The sequence below is a fragment of the Chiloscyllium plagiosum genome, chromosome 32 (genome assembly GCF_004010195.1).
Source record: "Chiloscyllium plagiosum isolate BGI_BamShark_2017 chromosome 32, ASM401019v2, whole genome shotgun sequence".
Lineage (NCBI taxonomy): Eukaryota > Metazoa > Chordata > Chondrichthyes > Orectolobiformes > Hemiscylliidae > Chiloscyllium > Chiloscyllium plagiosum.
In genome coordinates, this window is record NC_057741.1 from 43930170 (window position 1) to 43945455 (window position 15286).

At 42.6% G+C, this 15286-nt stretch overlaps 1 protein-coding gene across 1 annotated transcript; it reads right to left on the bottom strand.

Moving 5' to 3' along the window:
• Positions 1–423: 423 nt before the first annotated feature.
• Positions 424–12767, bottom strand: LOC122539586 (very long-chain acyl-CoA synthetase-like; the record flags this gene model as incomplete). The annotated part of the gene is made up of 7 exons (XM_043674587.1): positions 424–945; positions 1723–1921; positions 2617–2707; positions 5736–5930; positions 8796–8920; positions 12053–12211; positions 12548–12767. Coding segments are annotated over 7 exons (1107 nt in total), but the record flags the coding sequence as incomplete, so codon positions are not given.
• Between the last annotated feature and the right edge of the window lie 2519 nt (positions 12768–15286).

Consider the following 15286-nt stretch of genomic DNA (forward strand, 5'->3'; position numbering starts at 1 on the left):
GCACCGGGGAATGACCTGGTGAGGGGAGCACAGTGTGGCAGCAGGAAGACAAGTCACAGAATGACCAGCAATGGCTGTGATCACATAGACTCGCTGAGTCATAGAGATGTACAGCACGGAAACAGACCCTTCGGTCCAACTCATTCATGCTGACCAGATATCCTAAACTAATATAGCCCCATTTATAGAGTCAAAGAGATGTACAGCACGGAAACAGACCCTTCTGTCCAATCCGTCCATGCCGACCAGATATCCCAACCCAATCTAGTCCCACGGCCCATATCCCTCTAAACCCTTCCTATTCATATACCCTTCCAGATGCCTTTTAAATGCTGTAATTGTACCAGCCTCCACCACTTCCTCTGGCAGCTCATTCCACACAGGCACCACCCTCTGTGTGAAAATGATGCCCTTTAGATCCCTTTTATATCTTCCCCTCTCACTCTAAACCTATGCCCTCCAGTTCTGGACTCCTCCACCCCAGGGAACACAAAGAGTTGAGAATGGAGAGGAGTTGGAGGAGGACTGAGTGATACCTGTGAGATAGGCTACAAAAAAGTTGGAAAGGATAAAGGAGGGAAAGTTCACCAATCATGGAAGGATATTATCTGTGACTTTGTTCAAAGTTATTCAGTAAAGTGGCAGGAGCAGAAACCTGATTGGACTAATTCAAACATGAGAGTTTTGGGAAGGATGGGAATGGATTTGGGAGGGAGTGGCACAGCTAGAAACCAGAGGGGAAAGGGAGCTTGGAGCTGGGATGTTTGCAAGGACACAGAGTGGTGAAGGGTTAGTTTGTTCACAAAGTAGATGATTTGAGATATCTGTTACACAGTATGTCTCATACCTGGAACAGTCACTCCGTAAACACAGACTTCCTGAATAAAATCCAGCACCGACAGAATATCAGCCACCTCAGTGGTGGATACATTCTCCCCTTTCCATCTAAACACAAAACCGCGATTAAAACAAACAAGTGAGTTAAAACACTCAGAGCCACGGACTCACTCAAGTTACTTTCGTTCAGTTTTGACTGGGCTGCCTCAACTTGCTAATGACCTCAAACACACAAATAAACACCCTTCAAAATCCTTCCCAATCTGACCCTTGCATCATTTCGGAGTGAGAAATCCGGCATTTCCAACCTTTATCTTAGAAAAACTATTCAGTTACTGTATTTCTCTTTGTATTTTCACGTGAATCTCAAAAGCTTTACAAAGCATCACACTTCCAGGTGTCAGGAATTAGGGTCAGAGATTGTATTTCCCAAAATGGGAAATCCTAATAACTGAACATACAGTCTCACATTCCCGATGGGAAACAGGACAGGGAAGCACCATATATTATCCGAGATAAAACTGAGTTCCCTCAAAAATGATGGAAAATCCTCCCCTTTCTACCTAGGTATGAAAAGGACACAGTCTGTGCGAATGAAACACTCACTATCAGAAACAGATCCTTGTAGACACTTTAGTTTTATCTATGTAACAACTTGAACAATCGTAAGACATCAGTGTATTGGGGTAAAGTTCTTGTTTCCAAGCTGTTCGTGCATTGGACTCACTTTGATCGTTAGGGATTTGGGATATATACTGAATTTCACTTTCAAAGGAAAGTTTTAAAATAATTACAATTCCATTGATGAATATTTGAAGCAGAGGATCTGGAAAATATAGAAAACGCAGGTCATCAGTTTGGGTCAAAGCCCTATGTGCCTCTGACCTGAATGTGTCTCCAATTCTGTCTTTGAAGTAGATGAAATTGTCATTGTCAAGCATCATGAGGTCTCCACTGTTGAAGTAAAAGTCTCCTTTGCAAAACACATCTCTCAGATGCTTCTGATTGGTTAGGGCGCTATTCCCTGCATACCCAATGAACGGGGATTTGGCTGTAATTTTCGCGATGAGAAGTCCAGTCTCTCCTGCCGAGACACAAATGTCAAAAAAGCTCTGCGATGTTCCCCGAGTTATTAATATCATAACATTACAACCTTTCAGTATAATTCAAAATCTCTAGCACAACACAAACTTGCCAATAGCCATAGTCCCTGAAGGAGGTGGTGGGGAGGTGATTTCTTCAACAGCTGCAGCCCACGTGCTACAGATAGGCCCAGTGAGGAGGGAATTCCAGGTAGGCCCAGTGAGGAGGGAATTCCAGGTAAGCCCAGTGAGGAGGGAATTCCAGGTAAGCCCAGTGAGGAGGGAATTCCAGATAGGCCCAGTGAGGAGGGAATTCCAGGATTCTAATCCAGTTATGTTGAAAGAAACTGGGATAATTCAGAAGTCAGGATGGTGTGTGGCTTGAAGTGGAACCTGCAGATTGTGGTGGTCCTGTTTATCTGCTGCCTGACTCCTTAAAAGTTGGCAGAGGTTTCACATTGAACCCATCGAGGGAGCCTTGGTGAATGTCTGCAGTACATCTTGTAGATGGACACACTGCTGCTACTGAGCAACAATGATTTGAATCTCATGCAGATGTTAATTTCCAACTGAACAAGATTTAACCAGAAGAATTTTGTTACTATTTGTTCAGTTTTCCCAGACATAGAGACAGGTTCTTATCAATTAAACTTTAAGCTGTGTGTGTGGAGGGAGGAAGATTACAGCAAACTATTACCTTTAGCAACTTCAATGCAATGACCATTGGCATCTCGTACAGGTACTTCCCGGTCAACATCATATTTAACCAGGTGAAACGGCATGAACATCTGAGGAGAAAACCCCAGTGGATTGGCTTAGTGTCAAGGCCACAGGATTACATTCATGTTACAGTATTTGAATGCAGGATGGAGCAACTAAAGAGATAAATTCTTAAAAATAAGGAACCAAAGACACAATAGATCAGTCCTTACAAACAGTGGAATTAGGAAAACTTCATTTCAAAATGGTCAATGGGGGCAGAATGCAGAAGTCTTGACCCAGCAAATCTCACTTTTCTCTGGTGGTGGTGGGATCAAGAGCAAGTATTTCCAGATGCTGGAGATATTAAATAAAAGCAGAAAATCTCGGAAATACTCAGTGAATCAGGCAGCATCCGTGAATAGAGAAAGAAAGTTATTGTTTCAGGTCAATGACCTTCAATCAGAAGCTGGACAGCTTGTACTCAGTTCCTGGTGACCACGCCCATCCAGCACTAAAGGCCCTTTAGCTAATATAAAATGGCCAATCGCTGTTCCTGAGCCCACAGTGATGGCTAGTGTGGGAAATGATCTGGTGGAGAAAGTTGGAGCTGTTATTGTTTAGTATTTCTGACAAAGTGTAACTGTGCCTTTTAGCTCCTGGTTAGCTTGGTGGAGGGAGGGGGCATTGAGTCAAAACGTGTGGCGCTGGAAAAGCACAGCAGTCAAGCAGCTCTTCATCAGGAATGAGGGTATGGGGGCATTGATCTTGTAGGAGCCCCTGAAACGCAACAGATTTCTTATATCTTGGTAGTCTCAAAAAGCAGTGAAAATTTTACAACAGAATTGGTGGTTTTACAAAACAAATTAACATTTCCCTCACATGAAACAGTCCAGAAAAAAGTTAAAAATCATACAACGCCAGGTTACAGTCCAACAGGTTTATTTGGAAGCTTCTTCATCAATTAAGCCTGTTGGACTATAACCTGGTGTTGTGTGATTTTTAACTGTGTCCACCCCAGTCCACATTGTGATGACCCAGAACAGTGACCCACATTGACCCACTGGCTTATCCACACTCCCATCACACTATGCTGCACCCCCCCTCCCTCCCTCTTTGGTTTCCCTCTTCACCCACAAAACACAGACAAACACATGGAAGCAGCAGGACTTTAGACTTTGGACATGAATCCTGGAGAGCTTGCGTCATAACATCAAGATTGTTTAGGACAAAGATCAGACTTCTGTAGAATATCAGTGAATTATTAACTGGAACTTATCATTGGATCAACATCCCTCATAAACACAATGTACAGTGACCACAAAAACCAGTCTAATTCTTCAGCATCCAATCACAATGGCTTTTACTAAAATTTGGGAGGATAATCAGAACTCCAACATAAAAAGAGTCAATACAGGAATTTGAAGAATGGGTTTGTATGAAAAACCATAAAGAATAAAATTGTTGATAATGTCAGATGAATTTGGTATGGCTTTTAAAGGGATAACTTTTTTTAGGAGGCCAAATTCCCAGGCAATGGTCCACGCTGTCAATCAGGAAGTTGCTGATGTTCCAGTTCAAGAAAACTGTTGAAAATATTACTCATAGCATGATCAGAAATTGTTACCCACCCTTCATCAGATAACCCCTTCACCCCCAGGGATCAACCTAAAATTTCAGTCTACTCTTCCTAGAAGCTTCTATTTAGTGACACCCATTACTTATTATCCTCCTCCAATCAACATTTCTTTTTGCAATCTGCTCTTGAACACAGGCAATTCCTAAAACAGTTCCAGCAGGATATAATTTCATATCCAATTAAATGCAATTAACATTTGACACTGGGTACAAGGCATAATCTTTTCCATCACAAACAAAAATCTTATTCCAAAAAGATAAATAAATAACTGCTAAATTCCATTAAGATTTGAAAAGAACTCAAACTGCCTGATCAAAGTATCATGCTGCATAATATTAATTTGCTCAGCTCTAATCACCAAAACCTGGCCTTTGAAAAGTTAGGGCCCACAGCTCAACATGGCCTGTCACTGAAAAACACAAAGGTTAACTGTGACAAATGGAAATATCACATGGATAAAGCAGAGGATCAATCTGAGATTAAGGACCATGAAATACTGAGCAATTTGATTTGGCAAACACACAAGTCAGTGAGGGTGAAAAAGCATGATTTGTGTAAGGGTAATTGAGAGAGGGAGAGGTGGTAGCAGGTGTATAGCATGTGCTTGTTCACATGGTGCTTGGCACCACAGCGAATTCACAATTAGAATGGATTAAACTGATTCAGGAATGCAACTGTGATAAAGAACACTGCCCCAGGCCCTTGGTCGGTGTCAACACTGAGTTTCTGAATTTCTTAATCTCAGCATGAGAAGAGGCAAGATGTCAAAGTTTTTTGCCTTGCAGTCATCAGGACAGATGGAAGAATGCCAAACGTCAAAGGGAACAACAATACACAGTGTTAGAGGGAAGCTTCAGATTGGTCTCACAGGTCAGCACAACATTGAGGGCCAAAGGGCCCATACTGTGCTGTAATGTTTTATGTTCTATGTTTGTTGTTAGTATCTGTTTAAAGCCTGTGAAATAGGAATGGTGCAATTAAATTTCTCGGCCAAAGAGCACTTTACAACACACTCTGCTCTCGATTCAATTAACGTGGGACTTGATCGAGGCAGAGTTGGTGGATGAGAATGGAAGGAGCTTTACTCTGCACCATCCCTCCAATAGCCCTCCTACCACAGGAACACAGGCAACCCTGCACCATTTTCAAGTTGTGCTGATGAGGTCTGCATGAGTGACAGGAGAATGGATGCAAAACAAGAAAGGAAGAAGGTTGTCGTGCGAAAACTGAGAACTCTCAAAATAATTTCTGCACAGGAGGAGGCCATTTGGTCTACTGTGTCCGGAACTGAAGAGGGGCTTAGATCCAGTCAGGTCTAGCAGAGGGTGACAGAATCATTTCGCACTTCAACAGTGTAACTATAGCTGATGAAACAAGGACTGAGTTGCAGGAAATGTTAATTTTCACCATTAATTGTTTCTAATTTCTGTGTATCTATTAACCACACATTTGGATAAAAGGATAACTTGTTTTCTTACCCTGGTCAAAACGCTGATCCTCCCCAACGCACCGATTTTGCCGGTATTGTTAAAAAAGCCAACATTTCCTTCCGTGGCACCATAAAACTCACAAACTTGGATATTTCCAAAACGATTTAAAAACTCTTTCCAGATATCTGGCCGTGCACCATTCCCCAAAGCCATCCTCACCTTGTGATCCCTATCGTTGCTTTTCTACAAACAAATTGCAATCATTAAAACAAATAAAGATTTTTTAAAAAGTTTACAAGAAAAACTAGACTTTGTATGTGGAATTGCAAAAGCTAGGGAACTGTAACTGGCTCACCCAGAATCCAGCACCATTCAGTGAAAAGAGGAACCTGTTTGAGCTACATTCCATACACTGCGGTTGTAACAGACCTGCACTGGCCATCAAACACTTTGTGACATTGTAGGTTGTGAAAGCTGTAACATTTTGCAAGTTCCTCTTTCTAGTGTCATGATCTCCAGCAATGAGAAAGACAGGAGCAATGTTATGGGAACATTTTCAAGTTTAGTTTTAAGTCAGAAGCTGTCCTGACAGACAGTCTTTTGTTCATTTGTGAGAGTTAGGAGCCTTAGCTCTAATGAATCAGAGAGACTGCAACAGGCAGCAGCTTCAGGAGCATTTTCTGAGGTGGTCCATTCAGCCTGGCCAGCTATGCTATAGCCAGTACAACTCCAGGCAAATCGCCCCTGATAGCTTCCAGAAAACCTGCTTTCCATTTAGATTTTATTGTCACACGTACTCAAGGACAAGAGTACAGTGAAATGTGTGTAACGTCGCCACACACGGCACCATCTTAGATACAAAGTTCCTTAGGCACAGAAACACCCAGGTACAAAGTAGTAAGAGAAACAGAGTTAAACAATTAAGGTTACCTTCATAGAATAAGTGGAAGATAAAGAAACAAGGTAATAGTTAAAGTCCTTCTTAATATAAACTAGAAAAATAGAAGATTACAATTTAATGTTCAACAGTCTTTGATAAGCCCTCTGCTCAGCTGTTCTGCTGCTGCCAGAGTCCAGGGGAAATGATTGAGATTTTTAGGTCTCTTAAAAAAAAACTACTCTTTAGCACAATGTGGACATCACTGAGTGGCCAACATTTATCACCTGTACTCCACACACCCATCTGAGGGGGAAGCAGCAACATCTAGCCACATTAAGGACAAACTTAAATTCATCACTTTGTACTTTTTATAAAAGGCTGATTCCATTTACTTTCAGGATTGCTGCAAACTGTGAAATCCCCATGGAACACAAAGCCTTTTGCTTCACTCAAACACCACCCGCTTTTGAAAAGAGGAGGAAGGAAACTCCAGGCTGGGAGCTCCTCAGGAACATACCTGCAGCTCCCAGCCACAGTGTGCTCCCCAAAGATCATAACCAGACCAGATCCTGATACATTTCCCACTTGTGCCTGTCTTCACCTGACAGGATGATGCCACAGACCCCGGGAAATGTGTTAAATGCACCCAACAAATTCAATTTAAAAAGTGGATAAGTTAGATCATTAAGTTGCTGCACAGTTAACTCAGACCATTGAGTATTGGAGTTGGGACATCATGTTGAGCTTGTACAGGATGTTGGTAAGGCCTTTCCTGAAATACTGTGTCAAGTTCTGGTTGCCCTGCTATAGGAAGGAAATTATTAAATTGGAGAGGGTTAGAAAAAAATTACAAGGATGTTGCCAGTACTGGAGGGTTTGAGTTATAAAGAGACGTTAGATAGGCTGTAACTTTTTTCACTGGAGTTTAGGAGGTTGAGGGGGAACATTATAGATGTTTATAAAATCAAGAGGGGCACAGTTAAGGTGAATAGAAAAGGTCTTTTTCCTAGGGTGGGGGAGTTCAAAACTAGAGGGCATATTTTTAAGGTGAGAGGAGAATATTTAAAAGGGACAGGAGGATAGTTCGTATGTGGAATAAACTCCCCGAGGAAGTGGTAGATGCAGGTACAGTTACAATTTTGAAAAAGACATTTGGATAGGTACATGAATAGGAAAGCTTTAAAGGGACATGGGACAAACGCAGGCGAGTTGGACTAGTATAGTTTGGGGAAACTTGATCAGCGTGGACGAGTTGGACCAATGAGTCTGTTTTCCATTCTTTATAATTCTATGATACATTCATTTCAGCATCAGCCTCTGTCCAGGCTGCCTCATTGCCAGAGCTTCGGCTTTCTGACCATTGTGCTAAACTTAGAGTCACAGAGATGTACAACACGGAAACTCACCCTTCGATCCAACTCATTCATGCTGGCCAGATATCTTAAATTAATCAAATCCCATTTGCAAGCATTTGGCCCATATCCCTCTAAACCCTTTCTATTCATATACCCATTCAGATGCCTTTTAAATGTTGTAATTGTATCAGCCTCCACCACTTCCTCTGGCAGCTCACTCCATACACGTACCACCCTCTGCGTGAAAACGTTGCCCTTCAGGTTCCTTTTATATCTTTTCCCTCTCACCTGAAATCTATACCGTCTAGTTCTGGACTCCCCTAGCCTGGGGAAAACACCTTGTCTATTTACCCTATCTGTGTCCCTCGTGATTTTATAAAACTCTATAAGGTCACCCCTCAGCCTCCGATGCTCCAGAGAAAAGAGCCCAAGCCTATTCAGCTTTTCCCTAAAGCTCAAACCCTCCAACCCCGGCAACATCCTTGTAAATCTTTTCTGAACCTGTCAAACTTGATGACACCGTTGTCCAAAAGTAGCTCCAAAAACAGCAAGAGAAATTCTGAAGTCTTTTAACTGAAGACTTAGAACAGAAGAGGAAAAGTCTTTTTTTAAAAATGTCCTGCCTTCCAACACCACATTAAATAATGACAGTCACCAACAAATCTTTATTGTAAAGGGGTTTCATAGAACAGAATTTCTTGGTTGGGAATCATTTGGTGTAGACAGGGTCACAATGACAGCAATGGTGGAGGGGAAGGATGTCCTGCTCCAATCACATGGATTCTCTTTGCTGCTGGAATATTTTTCCCAGTGATAATGACAACCAGAAGGTGTGGGATCTTTCACATGACCAACATCTGTGGTTACATTTACCTTTGGACTGTTGCAGAGATAGCGTAACACCTCCCCAATGTACTGGATAACAGTCACATCATACTTCCGGCAGTCATCCCAGAACTGGCTGGCAGAAAACTTATGGCGCAAGACAACAGTTGCCCCTGTCAGAAAAAAGGAATGAAATAGAAACAAGATTCTTCTCCAATTTTCTGCATTCCCAGATTATCTCACAATAAAATGGGAGCAATTATTGTAAGTAACATTTAGCTGTTTATTAATGTTACGACTATTGTATATGCTGATATACCAACCACCTACCAGCTCATGGTTGGAGCAGTTTGCTGCCACCATCCCCATTCCTGGAATGGTTCCAAGGACCTAGGGGGTGGATGTATTGTAGCAGTTCCCTCCGGGATGCTGGGCATTGCTGTAGAGTGGCAGAGCAGAGTCTCCGCGGGGTTTCCAGGCCACACCAAGCAGAGGCTGGCCAACAATGAGTTAAACCACAGGGACATGAACCAAGATTGAGGATGTCAGTCTCAAGCAGAACGTGGTGTGTAAGTCCCTGCCCATCTCTGTAACAGAATCTTATTACCCACCGTCCCTCATCCCAATCAATCACAAGGTCTCTGATAGGCTTTTGATTGAGGGACACAAACAGTCTAATTTAAATATATTTTCATAGAATCATAGAATCCCTACACTGCAGAAACAGGCCATTTGGCCCAACAAGTCCACACTGAACCTCTAAAGAGTAACCCACCCAGACCATTCCCCTACCCTATTACTTTACATTTACCCCTGACTAATGCACCTAACCTACACATCCCTGAACACTTATGGGCAATTTAGCATGGCTAGTTCACCTAACCTGCACATTTTTGGATTGTGGGAGTAAACCGGAGCACCCAGATGAAACCCATACAGACACGGGGAGAATGTGCAAGCTTCACACAGTCATTTATTTTAAGCTTCTGTTTTAGATTTTGCGTTAGTCACAATTGGATTTTCTGTGGATCGGAAATTAATTAAATTGTAATTATTTCTGTAACCATGGTAATTTATTTTAAGACAGTTTGAGAGAGTTACTTTTCCACACACACAGAGAGAGAGAGAGAGAGAGAGAGAGAGAGAGAGAGACAGAGAGAGAGAGAGAGAGACAGAGAGAGGGAGAGACAGAGAGAGAGAGACACAAAGAGAGAGACACAGAGACAGAGAGAGAGAGAGACAGAGAGAGAGAGATAGGTAGAGAGACAGAGCTTTTTTGTTGCTTTAACTCTGTTTTTGGGCAGTTTGCTAACGTCTCTCGATGGAGATGTTTAAATAGAGCAGTGCTGCTGAGAAGGGGAGAATACAGCAAAACCTAAATTCCTTAGAGTGAAGAGTTAGTGATAGTACCAAACCAGAAGTGTTGGGAAAAAGTCCTGAAGAGCTTACTTGAAGTTAGGTATGTTTAGGTTCACAAGAGTGATAGCTTCAGAAAGAAGCTAGTATTGCCAGTCTAGGAGTTAAGGTAATAGTTACCTTAAGGTTGAAACTTTATTGCTGGAACAGCACAGCAGGTCAGGCAGCATTTAGGTTCACAAGAGTGATAGCTTCAGAAAGAAGCTAGTATTGCCAGTCTAGGAGTTAAGGTAATAGTTACCTTAAGCCTCTCAAGATGTTAGGATTTTTTCTTTGGCATGAGTACTGTAAAAAGGGGGCTTTTTGTATTGTATAGGGATTGCTTTGGAACATAAAACAGTGTATTTTGGGATTAATGGAATTATATTTTTACTGTGTGTTTAGACGTTCTTAAATTTGTGAGACAATCATTTGATTTATTCTATTTTATCTTAATTTCTACAAACTTATGTTTTATTGTTAAAACAAAATCTGCAACTTCAGTAAGAATTGACTTCATTAAACTCAAACCAAAACAAAATATGATCATGATCAAACAAGCTTCAGTCTGGGATTCAACACGTCCAGTAATAACATCAGCTGGGGTCATGACCCCAGGGGCAGAGTCCTGCCCAGTGATAGCTGTCAATCAGTCAGAAGTCAGCAAATCAATGACCACCATTAAGGTAGCTGTGGGTCCTGCTGGCAGAGTGCCCCCAGAGTTCCAGCATCATGGACTGAGGGCAGTGATGGGGGCAGGGTTCATAGGAGCGAGGGGGCAGGGAACATAGAAACAGGGGAAGAAGGTTGGCTCCCAGTTGGCACACAATGTCCAGTTGGTAAATCACTGACTACCTTAGGTCAGGGGACATCCACCCCACCACAAGGTGACAAGTTACCCCGAGGGCAGCATCTGTTGGGTAAACTGCATGGTGTCAGACCCTCCTGCAGCTGGTTTAACCCCAGCTGGACAGGCTCAGGCCTGTAAGTATTTCTTAATCAAACACTTTAGGGTCTCAAGTAGTGACAGGGAATAGTCAGCCTGTCCTGTTGGAGGTTTGTAAGGCAGCAGGAAATGGGTGCACCACCAACACTGCGTCGAATTAAGTGCCCTTCCCACCACCTCCAGAAACAGAAGGTTCTGCTCTTGATCTTAACTCAACATGGTGGAAACCGCAGGAGCATGACTCATTTCTTCAAATCTGTTGAATACGGGAGACGATTTTTAAGCAAAATGTAAAATGAAAGGACAGTATGATTTTTTTAAAATGTCAAGGCCCACTACAAAATTATTTTAAGCAGTTGGCATTAAGGGGTAGTTTTCAAAATGTTAACACCTTGAGAATTCTGCCATCTCTCATTCTAGCAGATGGGAGACTGGGAGAGTTACCAGGGATAAATTTTTGAAGCCTTTCATATCCAGGATTACACCAATCTGGTGCTGAAATTACTCGGCAAACCTAATGGCCATTTCACAGGATGTTCTAAATTCAGACAAGAAAATGTTTTCACATTCTCCCTCTCTGCTCTTGGAACTGCCTGTCTCTCTGTGGTTCGAGTTTTGTAGTTCCTCCCTTCTTTAAACAACTTTCCTGAAGTCCCTCTTGATGTCTCCACACACACACACACACACACACACACACAGAGACACACACACACAGAGACACACACACAGAGACATACACACAATGTGATACAGATAAAGAGAAATCTTTACTCCTGATCTCTAGGTTGATTATTAACAAAATGTTATACTTTAAACCAAAGTCAGTCACCTTTTCCTCAGCAGTTTCAAGGACCTTATTTCAAACAGCTGAGGGAACAAAGAACAGCAAAGGAGTTTAGACCATCCCAAGGCCATGCAACAGGGTAAAAACCATAAAGGAGCAAATTTAAATTCGAGAACCTACCTGCGTAAATGCTGCCACAAATTCCAATTATGGAACCAGCACTGTGGTAAAGAGGCAGAGTGGTATAAATCACATCATTGCTTTGGATACCACAAGTTATAATGAAGGAGACCATGCGATGTACCCGAGCGTGAGTGATGATGGCAGCTTTGGGTAATCCTTTAAACCCAAACAAAAAAAAGAGTTGGATCACATTAGACCCATCATTTGAAATTCTCCAATTCAGTACAAACAGCTGGAGCATAAAGCAATCCCGAAGACCCATTACACCGTGACATTAAAAAGATTTGATATTTATCCTCTTGTATGTCACAGCAGTCAGTGTAACAGAGCTCATCTCGGTCAAAATCAAATTATCACTCAAAACAGGCATATTTTCCTGCAGTAGCAAAATTGTCTCAGGTACAAGGACACAAAATACCTAATAAAAATGTAATAATTACAGAATATGAGAGAGTGGGAAAACTGTGCCTATTTTAGAATAAGTAGAGATACCTGTTGTTCCAGATGTATAGATATAGGTAAAGGGGGTTTTGAAGGTAACGTGCGATCGGAGGGATCGAGGTAATGGCTGGTCAGATGCAGCTTGAATCTCATCTTTCCCAATGCTTTCTGTGGTACACTTGTCATCCAAAATGAAAACAGTGACATTTTCTTCTCTTAGACTGGGCAGCACATCCTCCACAGAGCACCTCAAGTCTGCAAAAGACAGAAATCAACATTCACTGTGTACAGACCAGTTTGTCTATAATGACCCTATTCCAAATGTAACAGGAAATATGATGCTGACAGAGAGTACAGATCACAATCTTATAAATGTCTGTATATGCCAAAACCTTTTTTAGAAGCTTGAATTTCTAGTGATCGATTGAAAAGATCGCAACAAGGTTTGTAGTTTAAAAGAGTTTTCTGTAAAAAAAATTCAGAATAATGTTGAAAAATCACTTACAAGGGGAAAGTTTTCCCTGGAGTGTCAGAGGTTGAGGGGTTATAAAATTATGATAGGCATGGGTAGGATAAACAGACAAAGTATTTTCCCTGGACTGGAGAAGTCCAAAGCTGGAGGTCATGAGTTTAGGGTGAGAGGGGAAAAAATTAAAAGGGACCTAAGGAGTAACTTTTTCCACGCAGAGGGCAGTGTGTATATGGAATGAGCTGCCAGAGGAAGTGGTGGAGGCTGGTACAATTACAGCATTTAAAAGGCACCTGGATGGGTATATGAATAGGAAGGGCAAAGTGCTGGCAAATGGGACTACATTAGGTTGGGATAACTGGTCAACATGGATGAGTTGGACTGAAAGTTCTGTTTCCATGCTGTACATCTCTATGACTCTATAAATGAGGATGTTCACTGATGATTGCACAATGTTCAGTACCATGCGCAACTTCTCAGATACTGACGCAATCTATATCCAAATGCAACAATATCTGAACAATATCCAGGCTTGTGCTGACAAGTGGCAAGCAACATTCACACCACACAAATGTCAGGCAATGACCATCTCCAATAAGAGCCAGTCTCCGCATCACCCCTTGACATTCAATGGTGTTACCATCACCAAATCCCGCATTATCAATATCCTTGGGGTTACCATTAACCTGAAACTTAACTGAACTTGTCATACAAACACAGTTGATATGATAGTAAGGCAAAAGCTAGGAATACTGTGGTGAATAACTCACCTCCTGATTCCCAAATCCTGTCCACCTTCTACAAGGCACAAGTCAGGAGTATGATGGAATGAACTGTGTGTGTCTTACTGGGTGCAGTTCCAATAACCCTCAAGAAGCTTGACACCATCCAGGACAAAGCAGCCCCCGCTGGATTGGCACCACATCCACAAGAACCCATTCACTCCATCACTGACACTCAGTGAGTACTATTTAAATGATGCACTGCAGGACTTCACCAAAGATCCTCAGACAGCACCTTCCAAATCCATGACCACTTCCATCTAGAAGGATTGGGGCAGCAGATACATGAGAAGATCACCCTCTGCAAGTTCCACTCTAGTCCACTCATCGTCCTGACCTTGAAATTTATCACTGTTCCTTCAGTGTCTCTGGGTTATAATCTTGCAATTCTCTCCCCAAGGGCTCTGTAGCTCAATCTACACCACATGGACTGCAACGGTTCAAAAAGCAGCTCATCACTGTCTCAGGGGCAACTGGGGACAGGCAATTAGTGCTGACCCAGCCAGCAATGTGCCCATTCACAACTGAATTAAGATTTAGAAGGCAGGTTTGTCCATATAGATGGGCATACAGTCCATATGGATCATGTCCACCACTCCTGCCCTCATCAATCGCCTTAGTTACTTCCTCAAAAAACTCAATCAAGTTTGTGAGACATGATTTCCCACGCACAAAGCCATGTTGATTATCCCTAATCAGTCTTTGCCTTTCCAAATACATGTACACCCTGTCCCTCAGGATTCCCTCCAACAACTTGCCCACCACCGAGGTCAGGCTCACTGGTCTATAGTTCCCTGGCTTGTCCTTACCACCCTTCTTAAACACTGGCACGTTAGCCAACCTCCAGTCTTCCGGCACCTCATCTGTGGCTATCGATAATACAAATATCTCAGCAAGAAGCCCAGCAATCACTTCTCTAGCTCCCCACAGAGTTCGAGGTACACCTGATCAGGTCCTGGGGATCTATCCACCTTTATGCATTTCAAGACATCCACCACTTCCTCCTCTGTAATATGGACATTTTTCAAGATGTCGTCATCTACAACAGGCACCTGGAAGTACTCAAGGATGCCCTCATAAGAACGGGGTATGATGCTCAACTCATTGACCGCCAGTTCCGACGTGCCACAGCGAGGAACTGTAATGACCTCCTCAGGAGACTACACGAGCTGTAACCGACAGGGTATCTTTCATTATCCAGTACTTCCCAGGAACGGAGAAACTACGCCATGTTCTTCGCAGCCTATCGATGAGGATGAGCACCTCGCCAAGACCTTCCCCACACCTCCACTTCCCACCTTTAAACAACCACCAAACCTCAAACAGATCATCGTTTGTAGCAAACTGCCGGGCTTTCAGGACATCATACAACCTTGTCACGGTAGACGCTGCAAGATGTGTCAGAATATTGACACGGAATCCACCATTACACGTGGGAAACCGCTCCCAAAACATGTTCCTCAAAGATCATGAATGCGTATGTGGGGGGGAGGTGGAATGTGGGTGTTGGGGGGAGGTGGAATGTGGGTGTTGGGGGGA